The 27,211-nt window shown below is 37.0% G+C and overlaps 1 protein-coding gene across 1 annotated transcript in view; it reads right to left on the bottom strand.

The window, feature by feature from the left end:
• Window positions 1-6,002: 6,002 nt before the first annotated feature.
• The window catches only part of clptm1 (CLPTM1 regulator of GABA type A receptor forward trafficking), a 67,531-nt gene continuing 46,322 nt past the window's right edge, over window positions 6,003-27,211 (bottom strand). The window contains exons 8-14 of the mRNA XM_028795885.2: window positions 24,928-25,172; window positions 20,600-20,693; window positions 19,182-19,372; window positions 16,378-16,473; window positions 14,522-14,657; window positions 9,141-9,308; window positions 6,003-7,123 (exon numbers count right to left, since the gene is read on the bottom strand). Of these exons, the coding sequence (XP_028651718.1) occupies window positions 6,939-7,123; window positions 9,141-9,308; window positions 14,522-14,657; window positions 16,378-16,473; window positions 19,182-19,372; window positions 20,600-20,693; window positions 24,928-25,172 (1,115 nt within the window). The 3' untranslated portion in view covers window positions 6,003-6,938. The remainder of the gene's footprint in view (window positions 7,124-9,140; window positions 9,309-14,521; window positions 14,658-16,377; window positions 16,474-19,181; window positions 19,373-20,599; window positions 20,694-24,927; window positions 25,173-27,211) is intronic.

Here is a 27,211-nt window from a genome sequence, read left to right as displayed (position 1 = left end):
GTTTTCTCCTCAGCATTTTGAAGTGACTGGATTGGCTATTTAAAATTTTTCCCATTATTAACTTTGAAATACTTGTGTTTTCTTAACATTGTGTTTGGATCATTTATCTTCTGGTATGAAGTGCGGTCCACCGAGTTTGGAGGCAGTTACTGGCACTTGAGCAGATCAGATGTTTCTACACACCTCAGGATTCATTGTGCCACTGATGTAGCGGTCCGGTGCTGCTAAGATTCACACCGTCAAAAAGACGGTGATTTATTTTTTTGATGGAGATTCCTGGGACGCATCCAGTCTTGGCCTGACCTGCACACACTTACAAGCAGAGACAAAAAAGCAACCAGTAATAAAATAACAAAGAATGTATTAAACACTAACAAACAAAATATAACTACACGCTAAACAATCCCACCCCAGTTCCCCTTACGGCAATGTACAATAGACACAAACAAACCACAAACAAAAACCACTCACTAAAAAACCCATGGAAAAACGGCAACTGATGAAATGTAATAATGGAGGTCGATAGTCCAGAGATCAGCACGTCAAATGGGAATGTAAAGATCAGTCCTACAGGTAATTCCTGATGGAATGAAGATGGGTGAATGGGATCAGGAGCGCTCCTTTCTTCACAGGGTGACATCAAATCCTCACACAGTCCTCATGCAGCAGGAATACACCAGACACACCATACACCCAAAACAGGAGACGATCCGGGACAAAACAAGAATCCACAGGTATCAGAACAGACAGGAAACTTCAGACCTGAAACACAGAAGACTGCTCTCCTTCTGGTATCAATGGCCCCCTTTCAAATGTCACACCGTTCTCCTTTTGATGACCAATCAGAGCCACTGCAGGGACTGTTGCACTGCTACAGCAAAATCAATGAAGAGAAGTGTGCCAGGACCTGTAGCAGCCAGACATGCCCAAGTCATAACAGCCCCAGCACCGCCATGTTTAACTGATGAGGTGGTCTGCTTTGGATCTTGGGAAGCTCCTTTTGGTCTCCACACTTTGCTCCCACCATCACTCTGATGCAGGTTCATCTTTGGCTCGTGTGTCCACAAGACCTTTTTCTCCAGAATTCTATGCTCTTTCATGTACTTTTTCACAAAGCGTCATCCTGTTTTTGTGGCTAACTAGTGGTCTGCATCTTGCAGTGTCCCCTCTGTATTTCTGTTCATGAAGTCTTCTGCTGATAGTCATCTCTGACATGTCCACATCTGCCTTCTGAAGACTGTGTATGATCCGTCTCACAGGTGTTTGGGCCTCGTTCTTGACCACAGTGAGGATTCTTCTGTCATCAGCAGTGGAGGTCTTCCTTGGCCAACCAGTCCCTTTACGATTACTGAGCTCACCAGTGTGCTCTTTCTTCTTCATGATATTCCACATACAGTGGGGCAAAAAAAGAATTTAGTCAGCCACCAATTGTGCAAGTTCTCCCACTTAAAAAGATGAGAGAGGCCTGTAATTTTCATCATAGGTATACCTCAACTATGAGAGACAAAATGAGAAAACAAAATCCAGAAAATCACATTGTCTGATTTTTAAAGAATTTATTTGCAAATTATGGTGGGGAAAAAAAGTATTTGGTCAATAATAAAAGTTCATCTCAATACTTTGTTATATACCCTTTGTTGGCAATGACAGAGGTCAAACGTTTTCTGTAAGTCTTCACAAGGTTTTCACACACTGTTGCTGGTATTTCGGTTCATTCCTCCATGCAGATCTCCTCTAGAGCAGTGATGTTTTGGGGCTGTCGCTGGGCAACACGGACTTTCAACTCCCTCCAAAGATTTTCTATGGGGTTGAGATGTGGAGACTGGCTAGGCCACTCCAGGACCTTAAAATGCTTCTTACGAAGCCACTCCTTCATTACCCGGGCGGTGTGTTTGGGATCATTGTCATGCTGAAAGACCCAGCCACGTTTTATCTTCAATGCCCTTACTGATGGAAGGAGGTTTTCACTCAAAATCTGACAATACATGGCCCCATTTATTCTTTCTTTTACACGGATCAGTCGTCCTGGTCCCTTTGCAAAAAAACAGCCCCAAAGCCTGATGTTTCCACCCCCATGCTTTACAGTAGGTATGGTGTTCTTTGGATGCAACTCAGCATTCTTTCTCCTCCAAACACGACGAGTAGTGTTTTTTCATCTGACCATATGACATTCTTCCAATCCTCTTCTGGATCATCCAAATGCTCTCTAGCAAACTTCAGACGGGCCTGCACATGTACTGGCTTAAGCAGGGGGACACATCTGGCACTGCAAGATGAGTCCCTGGCGGCGTAATGTGTTACTGATGGTAGCCTTTGTTACTTTGGTCCCAGCTCTCTGCAGGTCATTCATTAGGTCCACCGGTGTGGTTCTGGGATTTTTGCTCACCGTTCTTGTGATCATTTTGACCCCACGGGGTGAGATCTTGCGTGGAGCCCCAGATCGAGAGAGATTATCAGTGGTCTTATATGTCTTCCATTTTCTAATAATTGCTCCCACAGTTGATTTCTTCACACCAAGCTGCTTACTTATTGCAGATTCAGTCTTCCCAGCCTGGATCAAGTCTACAATTTTGTTTCTGGTGTCCTTTGACAGCTCTTTGGTCTTGGCCATAGTGGAGTTTGGAGTATGACTGTTTGAGGTTGTGGACAGGTGTCTTTTATATTGATGACGAGTTCAAACAGGTGCCATTAATACAGGTAATGAGTGGAGAACGGAGGAGCCTCTTACAGAAGAAGTTACAGGTCTGTGAGAGCCAGAAACCTTGCTTGTTTGTAGCTGACCAAATACTTATTTTCCACCATAATTTGCAAATAAATTCTTCAAAAATCAGACAATGTGATTTTCTGGATTTTTTTTCTCATTTTGTCTCTCATAGTTGAGGTAAACCTATGATGAAAATTACAGGCCTCTCTCATCTTTTTAAGTAGGAGAACTTGCACAATTGGTGGCTGACTAAATACTTTTTTTGCCCCACTGTAATTGATTTAGATCATCTAAGGTTTTACCGATTAACCAATGGTTTTATTCTCTGTTTTCAGCCTCATAATGACTTCTTTGATTTTCACTGCCACAACTGTTCACCTCATGTTGAACAAAGGCGACTAGACTCCAAAGGGTAGAAGCTGAGGTATCTCATGAAGCAATGAAACCCACGTGGAGGAATCACAAACACCTGCAACACCAATTTTCCCAAATATTATGGTGCCTTGACAGTGGCTGACATGTAAAAAAAAAAAAAAGTCATTTCTACATGGTGTGATCAAAATGTATACAAGTCCCCTTCAGTGAAAGTCTGCAACGTGCACTTTAATTTGCCTGATTTGTAATTTTAAACTGAGGAGCAGAAAGGGAAATCAAGGAAAAATGTGTCTTTGTCCCAAACATTATGCAGGGCATACTGCGTAATTTGTGAAATGGTATAAAAGCACAGAAGTCTGTATGGAATATGAATGAGAAGTGTGTAGGTATTTATACTTCCACATGATGTGTGCAGCAAAAATGTATTTACTGTACAATATAAAAAGAGACAAGTGTTGCTTGAATACATCTTCTACAGTTTATCAGTGAAGAATTGCATCTGGCTATTCCCCTTTCAAAATATATTTGAGGTACTTATTTAATAAAACAGTACAGACTGCATTTCTGTTTTATAAAGAGTAGCCACCCAAATCTTAAAAAATAAAGACCTAAACAGGATGTGGACAATAGAACAATCCACTAGTGATACATGACTCTATAACATAACATGGTTAAACCTACTTGACTCAGCTTAGGGTTATAGGAGGCGGATAGAAGGAAAGAAATGAATACCCCACATGGGAGCAGAGCTGTAATTCAAGCACACAGGAGCTTGGATATTTCTGGAATACAGCAGTTCAGGCCTGGCAGGTTTTTGTTCCAGCCAGCTCAATTTAGTGAAATTTTACCTCAAATTCATCTCATTGTTTAAAAGCTGCTCCATTATGTTTCTTCTCTTATTCTACATAGACACCATTTATATTCATTTATAATACATTTAAAAATTTGTGCTTTTGCCATTGTGTTTGCCATTCTCATTGTTTTTCCTTTCCTGCTCCCTCAATTGTATCTTAAAAATGACAATTAAGGGCAAAAGACATTGAATGCTAAAAGGACACCGTTCCCTCTGTGCCAGATCCACATGCGTACGTAAATAAAGGTTTTAAAAAAATAAAATAAAATAACACCTGGAAAAGTGGAAGTAAAATTCTGATGAAAAATCTTTAAAAAATAAGATTAAAATACATTAACTCCAAGGGACATGCTATGGGTTCTGCTTTCCAGTACAAATCTATAAAACTCTTGTTTATTAACCTTTGTACTGACACCAAAACATTGAAGTCAGGAAGCAAGTTTAATTAGGGAAGAATTTTATGTGTTAAAAACCTGCCACCACGGCGGCTCCCCAGGACTGACAGAACTTGGGTAAGACAGGACAAGAGGGTGGAATACTATGAAGCTATAAACCTGCCTACAATGATGACTCAAAGCTGCAAATTGTGGTCATTCAGCTCCCCCTACCGACATCATGTAAAAACTACAAACTTTAAAAGATATCACAGTTTTAACAGATTGTTTTTTGTGGCTGTTCACCATTTCATATTAAAGTTAACTTTTTTTTTTTTTTCCCTCTGGCATTAATCCATCCATTTTGTGAAGGCGACTTATAAAGCCTTACATCACCATCAAAGTAGAAGGCAGGAAGAATGTTCGTAAATGGAATCTGGGGAAGTGTATGGAGTTTGTAAGCAGTAATCTATCTTGTGTCAGCAAACAGTTGCAAAAGCTACACCCTTATTTAAATATTAAACTAAAAGATACTGCACCCAATATATTTTTTTTTTTGTTTGTTACTTACCCCTTGTAATTTTCATTGATACTGCAGTTGAGAAAAAAATCTCAGTTAAAGTTTCTGATACAAATAGGTGTCTATGGTGTCCATTGCTGAACAACTGCAAACATTAAAAAAAAAAAATCATGAAATAATCTCACGTTACTCATGCTGTATAAATGAACATGTTAAGTCATCTAGTCATATACTGACAATGTTTCCAAAATATGTATTTTTACTGATAAATTGTTAAACAAACAGCTACCGGAAAGCACTCTTGTGAACTAAAACCATGGGTTTGGACACAAATGAGCATTTGAGTTAAAGACCCATACCCTCTCCGTTTTTCAGTGGTCAGGAGCCTAGCCCAGTAACAGCTTATTCATTAGCTTACACTGCATTTCATGCAATACCAACAGTGCAAAATTCACTGAAAGACATACAAGTATAGATTAAAAGTTTGGAAAAACAAACATTATCAGGAAAAGAATATGCCTTGTACTTGTTCTCCTCTCATCCTCATCCACTGGTTAAGAGTCTGGTCTTCAGTTCCAAAGTTAAACACCGCTTCCTCTGTATGCTCTGCTACAATTTTCCAGAGTTCTTCAACAAGCAATATTTTAGCATAAAGAAAATGCACGTTTTGCCAATTGTAAGCATACAATAGGACAGCACGATGTGTGGATTTTCTGGATGTCTGATAATGTTTACTGTTGTTCAGAGTAGGTCACCACACATGCCCATCTATCTTTACTTCTGTTATGCATGAAAAGATGAGGTTAAGACTTTTCTTAAACATCATTACAAACTACAAGGGGTAAGAAACAAAAAACATATAACTTTGGGGTGTACTATTCCATTAAGTATCACAAAAACTTTCATAAAAACACCAGTTATTGACCACAGATTACTGAGAATAGGTTCCTCAAATATTATGTACTCTTACTTTATAACACATTCAATTTATTTTGATATTTAATTCCAGTTTTCATTACATCCATTCCCTTTTCTAAATTGCCAGTATTGTTCATATCTCTTAACTGATTAAACCATGGAGGTCAGTTTTCAGTACAGACAGTGAAGCTCAGCAGTGCATTAAACTTGGATGACACGTAGACATGTTACAAGCTCGGCTTCAGGCAGTCAAAAACCTCATTGTCCAATTAAAATTTTTATTTTTAAAAACCTTTATGAACAGCCTTAGTATAACCTAGTATCTTTGGAGTAGCGGTCATCTCTGTTAGCTCATGAATGTGTGATAGGCCAAAACAAAATGCTTATTCACATTATGACAAACTTTGTAGTTTGCCAAATGAAACAATCCAGTAGAATAACACTCATGTTCTGCAAAAGCATAACCTTTAGGCACCACAGTGTTTTTAAAAGAACAAGAAAACGCCACCATTTTACAAGTATGTGCTGTATGTCTGATTTTTTTGTTAATAAAATAAAAACACGTAATGTGATGTACAACAGTATAATTAAGATACAAGCTTTAAGTCTGTACAAGATCCAAAAAAAGTACAACAAAAACTGCCAGGAAGAAATGATTTCATAGCTACATGGCCGTTTTACCCTGATGGGAAGAAAATAAGTCTTAAAACCCACTTCTGCCTCCACTACCCCACCCCTTAAAATCTCCAAACAAACCTTGGCAGCTGCACAGGAAGATGGCCTGTGTTGAAATAGTGCAAAACTGAATTTTAAACCCTTAAGGGGCAGACAATAAATGAAGTTACACTCACAGTGGAAATGGAATTCACGACAATATGGACCAGAGTTTTGTACTTTTGAGTCTTTTTTTTTTTTTTTTAAATAAAGGGATATGCTTTTAACCACTGTTCCATCCTCCTCTGAACACAAATACAGTACAACAATTACTTCACCCAGTTTCAAAAACAAAGTAAATAATTGGAATATACATATTAAAAAAAAAAAAAAAACAAAAAAAAAAACTATTGGGCTTTGAGGGGACCAGAGAAGCATAAATTGCTTCATTGTCTGTCCATTTTAATCCCCATCACTAAAATCATTATGTTTTTATCTACTGATCATTACTTTTTTTCTTTTTTTTTTTTTTTTAGATGACTAATCATTCTTCTTTTCTGCTTGAGGCTTCTCTGTATCTGCTGTGGTCACTTTACCATCTGTAATTGCATTCTGCTCTGTCGTTTGCTTCATCTGGTCCACACCGCTTGTCCCAAACTCATTGATTCTGTTTGGATCCACACGATAGATCCAGCGTTGATACAAGTAAATAAAAAATACAACATCTGTGTTAAAAAAAAAAAAAAAAAAAAATATCCAGTTACTGTACTTTTAGTAGCATTCACATTTAAACAGCTGGATGAAAATATTGATACACATTTAAAAAATCCTCAGTTTTCAATTAACTAAACTGAAACTGACAATTATTTGGTTTACAAATGATATATATCACATTTAATAGAAAAACTTTGCTTTTAATTTAAAATTGAACAGATTTTAAAGACATTAAATGACTTAAAACTACAATTTCAAAAATATTGGTACCCTTAACCTAGCACAACCTTTGGAGACAAATGTCTAAAAGCATTTCCTGTAGTTCTGAGTGACATTTTTTCAAAACTCTACTGATCGTTTGTCTCACACCACTCCAGTTCACTCAGGTTTCATGGTCACCTTCTTCCAAATGTGACTTTCATCTCTTTCTACAGTTGTTTAATGAGATTCAGAACAGGACTCAAAGTAGGACATTTCAGAACTATCCAATCTTCTCCATTCTTGGGTGCTTTTTATGCTTCAAATCATTATCCAGCTGTAGGACCCATGAATGAGACACAGCTTTCTGACACTGAGCTGTACATCTCTCCCCAAATTCCGATATTCTGATTTTTCTGTGTCCTGCTGCAGCAGGGTATATCTATTAGTGTGTTTTAGTAGATTTAATTTGTTTTAGAATTTTTACTTACTCCACACATGTTAAGCAATAGCAGGCACGTGCACATGCTTAAATGAGGTGATTTGTCGTGTAGCATCATGGAGCGTGCATAGTATCAACTGAGGTTGTTTGTGCATGTTATAAAAAGTAGAGGCAGGGTAAGGAGGAGGGAAAAATGGAAAAAAAACAAAATCAACGGAGAACAGGAGCTAGGACAATCTCAAAGGAAATGACAGAAGAGATTGGATGGAGTGGGCTCTGCTTGGGTCCTGTAGAACAGAGTAAAAATAAGAGATCTAGTGCAGAGGAATGGCCCAGACCTGTTGAGTAATTTCAAGGAGCAGAATAGGTTAGAGAAGTCTGCCAAACAAAATGAGACAGAAGAGGAGATGGCAGAACTGTATGTGAAGCTGGGAGAAGCTGCTGCTGTATTTGGGGCTTGGATTAACAGTGGCTGAGGGCAAGTTGCTTGGGGGTCGGACCCGATCTCCGGTGGGATGATGAACTGTTTACAGAGTCAGTACCGATTATACTACTGAAGGAGATCCTTTATTCTTTTAATGAAAACTTTTATATGAACCATCTTTGTGAGAATGGTTTTAGAAGGATTGTGTTTAAATGAAATATTTTTTATCTATTTATTTACTCATTCATTCATTCTGGACCCTGGATATTTTTATAAAATCTATGGACACTAATTGTTTGGGTGGCAAGAATAGAAATGGTTGCACCTTGAGCTTCAATTGCAGATTAGATCTTTTTTGAATTACACCTTAGTTCTTTTTCCAAAATTCAGACAATCTATCTCTTCAATCTTGGGTCAGTTTTTCTCACGTGGCGACACCCAGGAATGTCTGTTACACTTGAATTTTCCACAGGAACATCTAGCTCTTTTGCAAAGGCAATGAACATCTCTCCATTGACCATGCTGGGCTGTTACCATCCATCTTGCCTCCCTTAGACAACGTTCTGCTTTTCTTCTCTAACCCAGGTTTAGTGTTTCACACAAGGAGTTATTTTCTTTATTTAAACTGACTAAGTGAAATAAGTGATTACAAGATTGAAGACACCTGTGATAATCATTAAAAGATTATACTGCTTGAAGGATCACTACAATAATTTCTTTTAAATTTCTTATAACTTCTAAATTTTTCCAAAATTTTCTCCTGGCTATTATGTCTTTGTAGAATAAGCAATTTGGTTTGCAGGGCTAGCAACTCAAGAAATGAATGTACGAATGACAAAAGATCTTTTACAATTAATACTTCTTAGGAAGGTAAGGAGTTATTAAAAAGATGAAAAAGCACAAATAAAGTATTTTAATTTTTTTTTTTGTAAAGAATTTAAAGGTAAAAACTGACAGGACTTACCATCTCTAAGACATCCTATCCTGTACATCATCGGCATTTTAATGACAAAAGCAAAGAGGTCATCAATAAAGGTGTTTAGTGCTTTATATGTCAGCATCCTCCAGGGGAGGTGAGCTACTGACTTCAACTTATAGTTGATAAACAGCTGTGGGGTCATAGTGATGAATCCTAAAAGTTGAAAAAGAAAAGATTTATTGCTTCATTATAGATTTTGCACCCTTAAATGTAAAAAAAAACAGGCCTTTCCTTCACTCACTCATTTTGGTTGGCAGATAGCTAAGTTTTCCTCAATATCGCATCCCGATGGTTCAATAATGTTAAGCCTTCAAACCACTTCCTTGTTTAACTTGACAAAGTAAACTAGTAGAAAACTATTTAATACTTGCTAAAATTAAAATAGCAGCCCAAAACAAAAGGGCTCTTTAAACAAATACCAGGATTTGGGAATGAAGAGACAGCAGAAGGAACAATGATCTTGTAATCGCAATGTAGTATGGCACAATTTAAAGATTTCAACTACTTTTATACAGTAGTATAAGTATGAGAAGTCCAAAATAACCAACACAAAAGTATGAGAGAATTTATTTTGGCATGGTTTACAGAAAATACACATTAATCCTAGGTATCAGGCCCAGGTCTAGTTTTCATTTCTTTTCTAACCTCTTCTGCTATCTAGAAAAACTTGACATGTGATGCCAGTAGATGAAAATGTTAAAAGATTTGACTGCAATTGTACACAGATTTTCATTCCCTTTCATGAAAACCTTCCACCTGAACTACATGTTTATAACTCTTTACTTGTTGATTTCTACAAGTCTGTAACATATGATGATGCCCGTTTGCCAGCCAAATAAGACATTAATATATAATTAACACTTGAATTACCAGAGTCTACGAAAAAACGCCTAGATCCAGCCCACCTTAAAACCATTCTCACCTCTCTTGTCTTCTAAATGTGCCGATTAAGATGAGCCAGCAAGCAGTCGGCTATTCCATCCCCCACCGTCGCGGAACGTTTACTAAGTTTTCCCAGCTCATGCCTTGTTTGATTATCTGGGAGTGACTGAACTGCTAGAGTTTTAGAGTGGAAATAATAGGTCGCTATTTGGAACACACGCATTTCATGTGTGTTGCATTTCTACAGTAATCTGTGTAAACACATTTTTAAAACAAACATTTTTCATATTATAGTAGTAAATGACACAATGTAGGCATAACCTATATAATATATGAAACCTGAAGTCCAAAGATCAAGTAAATACTTTCACAAAAGGTTAAAGAAAAAACAACAGTTTCCGTAGAGTAGTGGGAAGATTTGCTGACTTGTAATCGAACGTCCCCGGTGTAATCAAGAGTCCCCGGTTCGATCCCATCTTCCTCCTATATTTGCGGTTTTCAGTAATGAGCTGCTCTTATTGTTAATATTATACAGTACACACATACACTTGGTTTGCGTCTGTAGCACATGGCGTACATTTATAGGACTTGTAAAAGTTTCCGTTTTTTTTTTTCACTTTTATTCTCTCTAAATCACGATCATGATACATACTAAGTCGCAGATAGTTGACACAGACTGCTCAGCCAATCACTGCGAAGCAGGCCTGTTGCACCTTAGAGACCCAAGTTCGATTTCCCGCTGGAAAGAAAGTGCTATTTTTTTTCTTTTTAACCATATAAAGTGGTATGCACTGTCAGTCAGTCAGATCGTTGTATCTTCATGTGGGATGCTCCTTTTAAAATATTTTTAACAATTGAGACTGCAATTAACATGAACAAGTGTCTTTATAACTGTTATTATATAATATATATATAAACAGCTAAGGGGATAGATAAATAGTTATATAGTAATCCCTTGCTATATCGCGATTCGACTTTCGCGGCTTCACTCTATCACGGATTTTATATGTAAGCATATTTAAATATATATCGCAGATTTTTTGCTAGTTCGTGGATTTCTGCGGACAATGGGTCTTAATTTCTGGTACATGCTTCCTCAGTTGGTTTGCCCAGTTGATTTCATACAAGGGACGCTATTGGCAGATGGCTGAGAAGCTACCCAACCAGAGTGCGTATTACGTATTAAATAAAACTCCTCAAATATATTGTGAGCACGGGGGCTCTTTGCACCCCTAGAGGATATGGCTGCTCCTCAAAAAACGCTGAAAGATTACCTTCATTTTTGATTGTTTGTTTTTATCTGTCTCTCTCTCTCTCTCTCTGACATTCTCTGCTCCTGACGGAGGGGGTGTGAGCTGCTGCCTTCCTTGCAACTGCTTTGTGCGGCGGTGCTTCGCATACTTAAAAGCCAAACAGCCCTATTGATTTGTTTGCTTTTCTCTCTCTCTCTGACATTCTCTGTTCCTGACGCGCACTCCTTTGAAGAGGAAGATATGATTGCATTCTTTTAATTGTGAGATGGAACTGTCATCTCTGTCTTGTCATGGAGCAGAGTTTAAACTTTTGAAAAAGAGACAAATGTTTGTTTGCAGTGTTTGAATAAAGTTCCTGTCTCTCTACAACCTCCTGTTTCTCTGTGCAAATTTGTGACCCAAGCATGACAATATAAAAATAACCATATAAACATATGGTTTCTACTTCGCAGATTTTCACCTTTCGCGGGCGGTTCTGGAACGCAACCCCCGCGATCGAGGAGGGATTACTGTAGCGCGTCTTTATTTGATCCAAATAAATAACATGCAAGCGGATTTATTTTCTACGGCATAAAGTCACAAGTGAACTGTTGAGCTGCCTCTGTTTGATTGTCAAGGGCATGCTCACAAATTACATGTGTAATGCCACGAAAAATACCTGCTGACACTTTAGTACGCGAGCAATGGTACGAGAATGCAGTTAGACTTTTTTTGGGCACATACACCACGCTAGTGTTTAGATCTGGACGGTGTAGCGTTGGCGAGCTCTGTAAGCCGTGCTGTTTCTTTGAAGGACAGATGATTGGCAGGATGATGCCGGACTTTTGCCTTTACGCCTGGTGCAGCTGCGTTGTTCTTTTATGTGAGTCGACATTTCTTGCGGGGAGGGCTTCTGTTTTCTCTGATCTGAGTTCACCTCTGTTATAGCGCGTCTTTATTTGAAAACAGCAGTGTCAGATCAGGGCGAGCATGAATGCTAACTATGACAAGCACTATAAATTTACAGTAGTTGTTACAGATGTAAATCAAATGTATGTTTTTACTGTATAATATTAACAACAGCAGCTCTCTACTCAAAACGGTAAACTTGAGAAGCTGCTAGCATCGAACCCAGAAGCTCTTGATTGGGAGTCAGCAGTTGTGTGTGGGAACTGTTAACATTTAAATCTGATGATTGTATATAAAACCGTGTCAGAAATTGTGCGCGAACGAGACTGGGAAAACTGTGGACGTGGATGTGAGTGGTGTGTGTGACTGAGAATGACTGGTGTGAAGCCTGAAGTCCAAATATCAAACAAACACTTTCACAAGTACAAGTATAACAGAACAAGTGCGCTTTTATTCAAGAATATAACTGAAGAAAAAAAGAAAGCAAGTTTCGGTAAGCGGTTGATGCGACTGTTTGCGTGGTGCAGACACAAACCAAGTGCATGTGTGTACTGTATAATATTAACAAAAAGAGCAGCTTACTACTGAAAACGGCAAATATATGAGTGAGTGGGGATCGAACCGGGGACTCTTGATTACACTTGGTTTGCGTCTGTACTTTTGCTGTCACTTAGAGAGTCAGGTCCGGGGGTTGAGGGTTGTTTGGGTGATATTAGAGCACGTGAGCTTATTCAGTGCAGCAGGAACAACGCACATGTTGATCTTTTTTTTCTTTCAGTACATGTGCCTTCCCTGTTTATTTATATATCTCTGCCTGTCTGTCTCTCTATTACGGAGTGCTCTGTCTGTCTGTGTGTTATGGATCTTAAAAATAACAGTTATAAGGACAGTTGTTCATGTTAATTGCAGTCTCAATTGTTAAAAAAATTATTTTAAAAGGAGCATCCCACATGAAAATAACGGTATGCACTGTCAGTTAATGAGATCAATTTATACATTTTATGTCCGTTTGAGGTTAGAAAGAAAAAAAAAAAAAAGCAACTCTTTATCCCCAGCGGGGAATCGAACTCAGGTCTGTAAGGCACGGCAAAGTTGCTGTGTTCTGAGAGGCAAACATTAGCGCACTACGCCACGGAAACAGGCTTTACACATTATATAGTTTATGCCTACATTTTGTAACATTTATTACTAAAATAGGAAAAAGTTTCTGTTTTAACAATGTGTTTACACAGATTACTGTAGAAACAGAACACACATGAAATGCGTATGTTCCAAATAATGATCTATTATTTCCACTCTAAAACTCCACTTCACTCCCAGATAATCAATCAAGGCATGAGCTTTGAGAAGTTCGTGCACGTTCTAAGTCGGTGGGGGGATGGCATAGCCGGCTGCTTGTCTTTATCAGCACATTTAGAGGAGAAAAGACGCTGGCGGAGAGGTGTGAACGGATTTAAGAAGCGATTTAAGGTGGGCCGTATCTACGAGTTTTTTCGTAGGCTCTGGTAATTCTAGGGTTAAAGGCATAAAGATTCTACTGCTTACTTTTTGTACAAATAGTGTGTGCTAGTGAACGGGCAATGGGTACTTTAGCAACATCAGTATCTGAACTTCCCATGGTTACTACAATACATATTACCTAAGAGGATCCTATTGCCAAATCTTTTTTTTTTTTTGTTACCCCTAAATTATGCAATACTCTCAAAACTGTTCAGTCTAGTTCATGGTTATGGGCGTGCTACAGACAAAAGAGCTAAGAATAGGACACAAGTTCATCACTGGGATCACTCAAGCACACACCATGGTTACATAGGGGCAATCTGGAATATTGCTGATCAACATTAATCTGAGAAATGCATAAGGAAAAATCAGAGAATACAAAAAGACAACCCATACAAAAACCAGGACAATATGAAAACTCCACAATGCAATGTGACCTGGCACTGCCTATAAGCATAGAAAAAACCCCTCACATTTTAAATACTGAAAAAAATCTGAACAAATGAATGCCTAAGAGAATATATGTGGACTAAAACACAGTAAATACTAATTTAAAACGTTACTTTAATTGAATGATTTATTAAATATGGTTATGCGATTAAAAATTAAATTGATAAAGGGCTGGAGGAAGGAACGCACAAAACATTTCATTAACATGAACTAAAAAATGGCATGTACTAGTATGCCTATAAATATATGTGCATCCATATTTATTACCTGGTCATTTTTTCTTCTGTGATTGTGGAGTGAGAAATGCATATTGGAATAAATATGCTAATCTGATGCTGTACTGTATTTTTTTATATATATATAACCTTTAAAGAAGTTTTAAATGTCACTTACCAAAAGTTAACAAAAAGCCATAGAGCATTCCTAAAACCCATGAGTACCAGCCTTTATGCTCCATATACAATAAGCTGTAAACAGCATAGCAACCCAAAAGTGGGTAAAGCAGCCAAGAAAGATACCTAAAGGCCATCTAAGCAAAGAGGGAAACAAAAAATTAGACAAACTTTGCAAAACTGGTCATATTTTGTTTAATATTTATATATTATTATATACCCACAAATGACTTGGAGGTTTTAAGACATACCAATATACACTAAACCCACAAAGTTAGGATCACTCTGTGAACTCAAACAGACACACACGACAGAAGGACACTTATCAAAATTTGCTGTAACAAGTTGGCATCATTACTGACAGAAGTATAAACCACTCCTCGACAAAGACACTTCCTAGAATAATTGCAAAACAACTAGGCTTGAAAGGATACCCCAGGGTATACTGGAACCAAAACTGTAATAAAAGAATGAAATGAACAGTACTTAAAATAATACTTAGATACAAAGTCTTATCAGAATCAGCCTAGTTTTTCATACTGCAAAATGAGCTGCTGTGGTGGTGGGGTTTAACTATTACACTGGAAACTTTCCATCAGTTCAAGATACTCCATCCTGTAAGCCCACTGTTTTTGCTCTTATCAATCTTCACATTAGAATCCATTTCCTGCTGTTAATCATATGATCGGTTTAATAATATGCCTCATGAATGCACTCGTCTTGACAGACATTCCTGATAATACATACGAGGGGGGACCCAAAAATAACCATAATTTTGTTGTTGTTAGGTTATTTATTTATTTCCGGTTATTTTTGGGTCCCCCCTCGTATTTTGTTTTACAAAGTTTGTCATTAAGGTATTATGTGAAATAAAGAAGAGTAGCATTTCTTGGTCCTTGACTTATTTTCTTTTGAAAGCATCTATTCCTGATGAACAGACAGATGTGCAAATGGGAATAACTTTGTGAGACTGTATTTTTTATTATTTGGTAGCAGGTTAAGAAAAAAGGAAGCAGTTAAAATTGTGAATGCATCAGTTTCAAGAGTTAAATGAAGGGTTGCGAATTAAATGTAAGTCCAAAAACTAATTTTGCGTTAACAGGAGTCACTGACTTCTAATCAAGAAATTCAGTGGAGTTAAAAATCAGCTGGCACTTCAGTCCTCCTGAGATAAGACAGAGGGCCTCGGCCATAAATCATTCTATACAAAAATAAAATCTAAAATATCACAAGTGCTAATGAGGCATAGAATGAAAATTTCATTAGCAGAAAGAACGGTCTTCATATATGGAGACTGGTTAGAGCCAAACAAACGGGGAAGAAAAACTTACAATCCCTGATGTCCAAAGCAGAGTGGCTATATATAAACCAATGCAACACAAACGATACAGAATCTTAACCCTCACATTTGTCTAAGAACAACATGAAGTACAACCTGGTTTCCTTGTACAGGGTGAGCCAAAATAAGTACCACATTTCTTAAGGTCACTGCGTGAGATAGAGGCAGCTGAGTGGGTTGTGGTCCTTTAATAGGCGGGGCTGAACAGTGTCGCTGGTGAAATCGCTACCACTGCCCCCGACTTCCTAAATGTAAATAAAGTCTATAATTGAAAATCACTGTTATATTCAATTAATGTGGCAGGGGCCTTTATGCAAATCAAAAATCACTAAAAAGTTGCTAAAATGGCTCCAAATATATTGAGAGAACTACTCAAGAGTCCGAAATTAATACAAAAAGGACGACTTTGTTCTATGGAGTCTATCCCACCTAAGCAACTAATAAAAGAAGGAATTTTAACAAATGCTAAAACTATGTTCAAAATTTTTAGAAATAAAAATAATTATACTGCTACTTACATCATCATAAATCTTTGTTGATGACTGCACATATGTTGACTTGTCTTTTATAGATAAGCGAGGGAAAATACCAGCAATTTTATTTTCTTTATCCAGCTAAAAAGAAAATATAAAATTAAGGGATATATGCACCATTTCCAATGCAATCAATTCTCCTGTAAACCTTTGAATCCCGGGGCAAAAAATACTGCAGCAAACATCGGTCTCCATATCCACTGGCAGGAAAATAAATGAACAGATTCAAAGTCTACAAGCACAGTAATAGACAAATACATTTCTGATTATGACAGGACTGCTGGAAAATGAGGATGAGGGCTATTAAAAAACTGACACAGTGTTACATTTTAAAGTAACAGAACATTAATTTTTAATCTAAACTAACATTAGCAAATTAACTTTGCCGAATGCTTCCAAGAAACACTTTACAAGCCACAATGCACTAAGCAAAGTACCTGAGTGGGCTGGCAGCAGCTCACTTCAAAACAAGCAGGATGTACACCAGGACAGTTGTTTGCAAGGACTGCAGCATGTATTATGAGCATGAAATGCATACATTGTAATAGTAGCTTAAATTTGAATGTACAGCTTTTAGTCCAGTAATTGCTATTGACAAAATTCAGAATCAGGTTTCGAATCCTCTGACATTTATCTGACAGACGATGGACTAACTGCAGATGGTATTATGCACAAGTATAGGTGACTAGTCCGAACACAATTTCCATAAAGCTGTTCTGAATTTTGAAACACATATATATTAAAACAAAAATGCTGTGTCTGATGCATAAGAATAGCTTCATATTACTTATTACTGTAGCTATCACCATGCTTGATTTCACTTTAGAAGTAGTACAACGACTAAGATTTGCTCAAAGCAGTTAATAGAATTACCATTCATATCCAGGACTTGGTCAAAAAACATACAAATCTTTCTGACTGGTAAAAAAGTAATCTATAATAATAATACACACCCCAGTTAAGCAATGATGTGTGGCCAAAGCTCGACAATTATTTAATTTGCACAATTTACAGCAATTTGCAACACTAACCCCCCAAAGAAACCCTTCTTGCAAAAAATCACAGTGGTAGAAGAAAGACGAGTGGTTGAATCCCTCCTTGTTTGTACCAACAGAAATGCAGACTACGCACTAAGTGCACAAAAGTTCATTTCAATTTAACAACATTCAGGCAGAACCGCTAGACTATATATAAAGCACAAGATGTTATAATAAAGAAATATGAAAATTTGGCTATGCAGCTCTGATAAGTAACATGCAAGATAATTCTTCATGAGGTGTTCATAAGTTTTTGGTGCCAGGTTTAAGGCAGAATGAGAACTATTTTATGGAGACAAAATGAAAATACATTGGACACCTGAGATACGATTTAATGGTAAAAAGGTAAGAAATAATGAAGTATTAAATATTTCTTTAGTCTACAGTGATCACCCGCTATATCGTGGTTCAGCTATTGTGCCCTCGCTACATCGCGGATTTATTAATATTATTACTACTAGGGGGTCTTCGCTCGCTCGCCTACCCCCAGGTATGGTTTACCGGATAAACAATTTAAAGAGATTGTTATTTTCATGAGAACTGTTACATATGCATTATTTTCATTTTTACTTTAAAACTTTTGTAAAAACAATATTTGTCCTTTATTTTCTTCCCCGGGCGTGGTTAAATCTCTTTCTCACGGGACTTATAATGCTGCTCGCGTTGTGAAGGGGGGGTCTGAACGCACGCTAAAGAGATGCGATCGGTTCAGCTGGTGTCTTGCTGCTGCTGCTGGCCAGCTGTGTGTTGTGCTTATCGCATTTTGCATCAATCACTTAAAAATCTGTACAGCAGCTGTCCTTTTGCCACTTCACGTCTCTGCCGCTAGCGTTCTGAAGGAGGAGGAGTGGGAGGTGGAGGGTGTGTGGGCTGAACGCATGCTAAGGAGAAGTGCTCAGCTCATCTGCTGGCTTGCACTCCAAGAACTGCTAGGTTAGATGTCAGTGAACTTGTTGTAAATTGTTTGTAAGTAGGGCATGACGTGCATAAGTCACCCTCTGACAGGTTTTGCTTCCTAAGGTTGTAATGTCTAGTCTTGCGTGTCGTCAAAGTGTCTCTCCGAGATGATCAGGTCTCGATCACTTTGCTCAACTCGCAAAACCCCCCGGAGGCGCGCTACGCTCCTGCCACTTTGCATCTCTCCCCGTTGTGAAGGGGGGAGCTGAACGCACGCTAAGCAGAAGTGAACTGATCAGCTACAGGCTTTGTGCGGCTTTTGCCAAGATGCCTGTTCTGCTTGTCGCTCTGCGCATCGATCATTTAAAAGCTTGTACAGCAGCTGTTCTTCTGTCTCACTGCCTTGTCTTGCGTGATGTTAAAATGTCCCTCGCGGGATGTCAATTGTCTTCCGAGAAAATCAAGCCTCGTCTTCCCTGACAAGATTTATTTTATTATTTTTTTTTTTTATAATAGAGTGATGTTACTCATATCCTTAGCCCGACATCCACATATCATATGTGTTTACAAAGTGTGTTTAATTAATTTTACATGTGTTTAAAGCGTGTGGGAGGGGTATTTTCTTAAAGTATATATAAAAAAAAAATGTTTATTTTTATGGTCTTTCTATATCGCGGATTTTCACCTATCGCTGATGGGTCTGGAACTTAACTTCAGCGATAGGCAGGGTGGGGAGAATCACTGAACTATGAAAAGACTCCACATGAGTATTCTTTAGTTTACTTTACTGGTACTCAAACATTTGTAAGAAAAAAAAAATTCTACATCCAAGTTATTTGATCATTTCTATTTTACCTTAACATCCATAACCTTTGTGATTTTCCAGAAGTCAATGAGAAGTCCAATAAAGACGCTGATTTGAACAACAAAGTTGGTCTCATTGTCAAGAATGTACAAAAGTACAACCAGAGACTGGAACACACCAAAGAAGACTGAACGAACAGAAAGGCCCTCAAGTGACTGCCTGCTATTCCAGAACTGGATATCTGAAAGAAAGAAAAACAAGTAACATGAATACACAACACTCAGGTGGTTTTAGTAGTCCTTCTGTGTACTTATTATTTACACATAAAGTTATAAAATTACCCAAAGAAAAAAAAAAAGTCACTCTCTTAGAGAATTTGCATTTCTGAGTGCATAAAAAAATGGTTATCATCTATATTATGCAAGTTCTGCATATTTGTGAACCTTACTATAAAAAAAATGTGAATTACATGTGTGTGATCTTTCGTGGGTACTTGTGAAGCTCAAGAGCATCTTTCAAATGTAGGTAATTTATCTCTGCAGCACATCTGTGGTTTAATTTCTAAAACTTTCATACTTTTGCTCAATAATTCCAATTCTAAGAAAAATGTGATGGGGAAAAAAAAAAAAATACTACTGTCCGTGAGTTTTGTTCCATCAAGTAAAAGTCAAAATATATCATACTATATTATTGCAAGTGTGACTATATTTACATATTTATAATTCAGATTTTACTGTTAAAATATCTGATTTTACTGTTAAAATTTCTTTCCTGTTTCTCATTTTTAAAAATCTTATGTCAACTCTTGCATTCAATAAGCATAAACAGGAAATGAAGCACTGCAAATCTAATGCTTGGTTTAAACATTAGAAAAGATTATGCTGAATGGCACAAAGAAAGAAAACTAATGCTTATGTAGACATTTACAGAAAGTCAATATTGCCCACATTTAGACATTCATGCATGAGGGAACAATTTTTTCACTGGATTTCAAGTTTAAATGCTTATTGCTACCATAATGCATATTATGCTGTAGCAACACACCTGCATAATTTAGTGGAGTCCCCCAAAATGTTTGATCTTTAAATGGCATAAAGCATGAATTATGTAGGAAAATTTCATCTTTGATCATTTTTACTAGTTTTGTACAAAAACTGCACATTACTGTTCTGTACAGTGGAGTAGTACATACTGTACATTCAGTGCTAGGCATATTCATAAAATATGACTGCACTGAAAAGCTATTTTGGTCAGCACAACTTTTAGGTTTTATTTTTCACTCTTAGTATCGGACACTTAAAATATACACATCAAGCTCCAGGCAGCTTCAGCATAATCCCATAGCTACATGCCTTTATCCAACGTCACATGTCAGGTCATTGTAAACGGGGCATAGTAATACCAAAACAAAATGACAAAAAAGTAACATTCAAAATGTCCATAAACATGAGTGCATTTTAAAAATTACCGTTTTTAAATGCCAGAAATTCAAAGATGCTGTGCACAATTGAAACAACAATTGTCAGCCCCAAAAGATATGGGTTGGTCTCCAATAGGGCTACCTAAAAATTAAACAACAAAAAAAGAGAAACAGTATTAAGTTTTGCTAAATACCTTTAAATACAGTTCTTACGGATTATAATGTCCAAAAACATTCAATACAACAGGGCTAAATGTCATTACAAACATTTGACAGTATAAAGGTAAATTTATATCTAATCCAAAGTGTCGGTGATCTCTTAGCTGGGGACCATGGTGAAAATTTTCTTCATTGAATTTCTGTGCAAGCTCTAACACAATTAACATTTATGTAACACCATGTTCTGAATAAATAGAGGTCAATGAAAGTGGCCTTTTGTCTATTACTGATTGATTAAACAAGAACTAAATAAGCAACATGAACAGTTTCTTCATGTTGGCAAACTTGTGTTCATAAGTCACATAAATGCACATCAGTTATCTAGTAGGTCACACTTAATTTGTTCATTGTGCAGATACAGTAAAATGATAAACTGTATGTTTGTTCGTATACAAAAAGCTTGTATTGTGGCATGTCTAAACTATCATTTCTGCTACCAACATTGAAAAGTTGAGTATCTTACAATACTGATGCCAAATGTGGTATTTTTTTCTCTTTAACTATTACTAAGCTTTAATAATCTATTATCAATGCACTTCACTTAAAATGCCAATCTAAAAGTACTGAAAATAAATTATCCTGCAAGATGAAACACAACAGGGCTTACAAAAAACTGCTGCTTTGCTTCAATCACCAAAAAACATTACTATAAATGCACATTCGTGCAAAATTCAAGCATTTTAAATAAAGAAATTGCAAGTCTAGTGTAATACTTAATGTCAAAAAAATCATTCACAACAAAAATCTCTATACATCTTGATTTAAAAAAGTACATATAGCTGACATTTTGTAAGTTTGACATGAATAGCACTATTTTTATTTATACTAATCAACAATAAAATGAAGGCAATGTCTTTTTCAGATTTACATCTGTGTACACTCAAACTACTAAACTTGGCTGCCTCACTTTATAAAACAAAAATATGTTCCAGTTAGCTCATCGTTTGTCTCCCACTGTTTCAGGAGGGCATTTAATTTCATTGTTCTCAGCCTACTACTCCTTTCATCAATTATTAGAGGCAGTGCTGAGGAGCCTATCCCTCTCCACACTAGGGATATCAATTTAGCCAAAAATCAAGGTTCTCTATTCATATTAAAAATGAGTACATATTGAAATGCAGGTTAAAATTTTGAAGTGGTGAAAACAGTGAAGGTCATCACCGGGACACAGATACCATCCGTGCCATACACATTTGCCAAACGCTGTCTGGGAAAGGCAAAGTGAGTCATAAGGGACCCGGTCACCCTGCATGGACATCTGTCTAGCTTCTACCATCAGGCAAGCACTGCAGGAGTATTAAAACCACGACTGTGAGATTTGAGAACAGTTTCCACCCACAGGTAATTTGGCTGCTCAACTGTAACATATAATAAAATGTCTTTAATTAGCAGAGTGAATTAGGTGCCACTTTATCTGTGATTTTTGTGTATATGTTGTGTTATTAACAGATTATTATTATTAGATTTAAGTTTGAGCTTTCTTATTCTGATGTTTTATGTTGATTATTGAGTATGGGAGGAACAGAACACAAGATTTTCACAGTACAGTCTACAAAGACCTATAGATCTATTTCAAACCTTTCTTTTCTTAGTAAAATCCTAAAATGTGCTGTTGCGGGCCATTTAAAAGACCATACACAGATTTACTTACACACAGGGCTTACGCAAACATTACCTCCTCCTGCATTGGTTGCCTGTCACTTGTTGTTTGAAAACTTTCTCAGACTAAATAGTGGATCAGAGCCATGACTATGGAATGCCTTGCCTTTGGAGTTCCATGTATGTACCTCATTTTTCGTTTTTAAATACATTAGATTTTATGTGCATTATTTTACAGTGGTGCTTTTAAATAAAATGGTATTATTATTACTATATGTGACAGTATGACAGTGACATGTATTTGTTGTATTTTTTTATAATTATTCTATTTTTTTTATTTTTATTTTTCTCTCACAGTGTTTGCAAACCATTAAATTCATGATTTATGCACTGTTTAATACAAGCAGCATAAAAATCATCACACAAATGTGTTTGAAAAACCGTGGAACATTTCATCTGGGATGAAACATGCAATACAGGCAGTGCAAAGTGTTCTTGGCTACTGTTTCTTTGATTACATCACTGTGTACAGACAGACTCAAAGGCTTGTGCTTTTAATTGTCACAAATGTTGAGTTTTCAGTTGTCTTTTAAGCAACAGTGCACAAGATATAACCACTTCATTCTTTACAAAAGAATCTGAGAAAACTGCAAAAATAAAAATAAAACCATGAAAACTAAAAACATACATGCAACACCTATCCTTTTTAACCTCTAACTAATACATTTTACTCTATGAATATTTAAACCTTTATCAAACTTTGGTTAACTTAACATTCCCACTGTAGTTATGTATTTAGTCACTTTAGCGCACACACACAGACCTATAATATATGCCCATCTTTATATGTTGAATCCAGCACAGTACAATGGTTCAGTCCCCAAATCACTGAAGCAAACAAACATTGTCCTGAACCATCTCATCCACCTTGTTTGTTGCGTGAGAAGAGATTTGTGCACTTAAACCATTGGAATAACATCAGCTGAAGCACTCCCCTCTTGTCATCTGTTCAAAAGGGGTTAAAACTGCATGTTTTCTCCAACAGTTGCCACTGGATTGAATGCAGAGTGGCTAGTAGGTCGTATGCTACTGAATATTCAGATAAGACTAATTTCAGTGCTACAAGTTTCTCAATCATATAATTTATACTACTACTCCATCTGCTGTGAGTGCTTAAAGAGACCAAAACTGGTCAAGTATAAAAAGCTTTTTTTTTTTTTAAATTAGGGAGTGTGCTCAGGCGATGAAATTTATTAATCACATAATTGTGCCCTTTTTAAATAATAATAACTGAAGTCACATAAATGGGCTTGATCAAAAGTTTCCATACTCTTGAATGCTGGGGCTGATAATATACACACAAGCTGACACACATAGGTTCAAATTAAGGGAGAGTGTTCGCTCCTGTAACCTATTTGATTGTAATCAGTGTTTGTGCATAAATAGTCAATTTAAATCTGTGCATAGCTGCACTGATACCAAGCCATGGGGAAAACAAAAGAACTGTCAAAGAACCTGCAAGAAGAGGATGTTGCTTTGTATAAATCATTAAAACCATATAAAAAGGTATCCAGAGATCTGAAATGCCTGTCAGTAGTGTTCAGACTGATGATATATTTAAAAAAAAAAAAAAGTTAGGGGTTCTATTGTTACCAATCCACAGTCAGGTAGACCAACACAGATTGCACCCACAATTGCCATGGATCATTTGTTGAGCTGCCAAGAAAAACCCACAAGCCACTTCACCCTCTCTGCAATCATGATATTGCCGTTTCAAAATGAAATGGGCTGCATGGTCAAGTTGCAAGGAAAAAAAAAAAAAGACTATTGGAGATTATGCAACAAGGCCCATGACGAAAAGTTAAGACCATCATCCCTACTGTGAAGCATGGAGGTGGATCTCTGATGTTCTGTGAGTATGTGAGCTATAGCGGCACAAATAATTTAGTGAAAACTGAGGGCAAGATGAATGCGGCATGTTACTGAAAAACATTGAAGGACAACTTGCATTCATCAGTCCAAAAGCTGCGCATGGGACGCACTTGAATCTTCCAACATGACAATGATCCAAAACACAAGGCCAGGTTGACCCTTCAGTGGCTAAAGCAGAAAAAAGTGAAGGTGCTGGAGTGGTCATCACATTCACCTGACCTCAGTTTCATTGAGCCTCTTGGAGGTAACCTCAAAAGTGCAGTTCATGGTAAGGCAACCCAAGAATTTACATGACCTGAAGGCTTTTTGCCAAGAAGAATGGGCAGCTCTACCAGTTGAGAAAATCATGGGCCTTATCCACAACTACCACAAAAGACTGCCTTCCACTACTGATGCTAAAGGGGTGATTGATGCCTTACAGTTTAATTTGGATTCCATTAAAAGTAAATGAAATATATTTTGCCTGATAAGTCTTTTCTTTCAAGTATGACACACATCTTGCAAATTCTGCCAGGGTATGTAAACTTATGAACATAACTGTATAATGTTAGGATGAAATTATTTCTAATGTCAAACAAATAAAATATAAAGAGAAACACTTAAGAGGACTAAAATTGTTTGCTGACCTTGACAGAGTCTTGATCCTCATCAGACTGCTCATAGAGGTCCTCTCCAAGGAAATTCCAAGGAGATTTTGTATTCTGTGCTGCATACAACTGCCAACGCCACAGAGACAGTGGGCAATAGGAAATTCTGAAGGGAAGCTTCTCTAGTGTTTCATTAATGGGAAAGTAATCCTTTTGCAAATTCCAGTAGTCATTAAAATACACAATTGGGTAGTAGTCTCCACTGACTGCATCAAATTTCACATCTATATAGGTGGGAGGAGAAAAATAAAGATGGTTAGCATCTTCTTAAACATCTGTTTATGTTAAAAAGCTTTTACACTTCGATGAAATAAAGGACAATCACAAAAATTACCAAAAGCTGTTTTGATTCTGATGTGCTGTTATTGTATGCTTTAATAAGCAGGTAACATTGATATGCAATATCAGACCTACAGCAATGCTTGCTATTTGCACGTGTATTCTGTTTTTCATACGTCTATATCTTTCTGCACAAATTTTTAGTACAAGATTGTCATTTTCCAGTGTTTAACAACAAGAGAGCTTTTTCTCAATTAAAGTTTAAGAAAATCCCACTTGAAGTGCATGAACATTTGTAAGGCTGTGTGAAGAAGTTTGAAAACCTTGCAAGACTTATGAGCTTAACAACACTAAAACATTGGAAAAATTTAAAGATGACACACTTGCATTATTTTTCCAAATCATTTAAAATTTAAATTTACTCAAATTAACATAAGGTCGTTTTAATACAGTATGTAATTGTTACACACCCCAAATAAACTTCAGAACTTTTTATACTTTAATAAAATTAGCAGTAAACATCAGGAAAAGTGAAAAGACTTTTACTTGCTACTGCTGTGTCATGGAATACTTTTCTAAGGCACTTCCATAAAATTACACGGAAGCTGGTGACCACTAAGCTAATATTTCGGACTGACGGATGTTAAACTGAACAGCTTATTCTGAGCACCCATCATTAGAGATTGGACAGCCCTTTGAGTTACTAGCCATCAATGAGTGGCCAAGGATTACTGTGGTACTGACTACTCAAGCAAAAAAACAGCTCATTATTATTATTGAGTGTACAACTACTAAAATTGGAGCAGACATTAAAAGAAACTGGGGTTTCTCTGTTGGAGAAAATCAAACCTGGGGAGCGGATGCTGCTGGAATCACAACACACCCAAACTTATCCTCTGCTTCTAAAACTGCCAAAGAATTCTCTCTTGCGCTACATCTTAATTTTGCTTGAGAACAATTAACAAGGAGGAGAAAAGTCAGCTGGAGTGGAATGGTCATTGGTATCTTATTACTATGACATGGACTGAATGAAAATTTGGGATACTCAGGTTGTATGAGTCTTTCTATCGCTACATATTTGCAGTTAATGATTTTGATGCAAATATAATTTTAAATAAAAGCCTGTAGTACTAACTAGGGTGTTGTACCGTGTTAGCCATTATGAATGTAGAGAAAAGCCAAGCAAAATGACACCTTTTATTGGCTAACTAAAAAGATTACAATATGCAAGTTTTCGAGGCAACTCAGGCCCTTTCTTCAGGCAAGATGTAAGATGTAAAAAGATGTCTTGCATGAAGAAGGGGCCTGAGTTGCCTCGAAAGCTTCCATATTGTAATCTTTTTAGTTAGCCAATAAAAGGTGTCATTTTGCTTTTCTCTAAATAAAAGCCTAAAAATCAATGCCTTTGTCTGAATAATAGCAAGCCTACAACCAGACTGTCTATTCCTGGTCTCACTGTGGTCCCTTAAAGGGCATGCGAGGACACCCTTGTGAAGCCCATTATTGTTGGTAAAACTGGGATGAAGTAAAAGTTTGGACGTTATGGTAGTCCCAGTTAGCAAGCAGCCAGCCATTAGAGGTACATAGGATGAATATGCAAGGTACAACAGAGAGAGTGATACAGGTAAAAGGATACAAGTAATGGGTGTATAGCTGGTTTTGAAATTTCTTCCTATTACAGGTTAAGAAAAGATCCTAAGACGTTAGTTGGTACATATTGTGTTTAATGATCTGATAAGAAAAAAGTAAGAATGAATGTAAAACTGGTACTCAAAGTCTGTTATTAGTATGTGCTTAAAACATGTACATTATTTTGAGTTCCTCAAAGATGTTGGCAGTGAGAAACCTCTGGGATTGAGAACCAAGATTAGTGAAGAAGTAGCTGCGAGTGCTGGAGTAAAACAGGGTTTTACTGTTAGTTCTTTCTGGTTCAATGCTTTTCAAACAATCCAATAACTATTGGCAGTAAAACAATGACATGAAT

Source organism: Erpetoichthys calabaricus, chromosome 1 (genome assembly GCF_900747795.2).
Source record: "Erpetoichthys calabaricus chromosome 1, fErpCal1.3, whole genome shotgun sequence".
NCBI classification, from domain to species: Eukaryota; Metazoa; Chordata; class Cladistia; order Polypteriformes; family Polypteridae; genus Erpetoichthys; species Erpetoichthys calabaricus.
The sequence above is the reverse complement of the archived record's forward strand: the minus strand, read 5'-3'. Positions and strand labels throughout refer to the sequence as shown.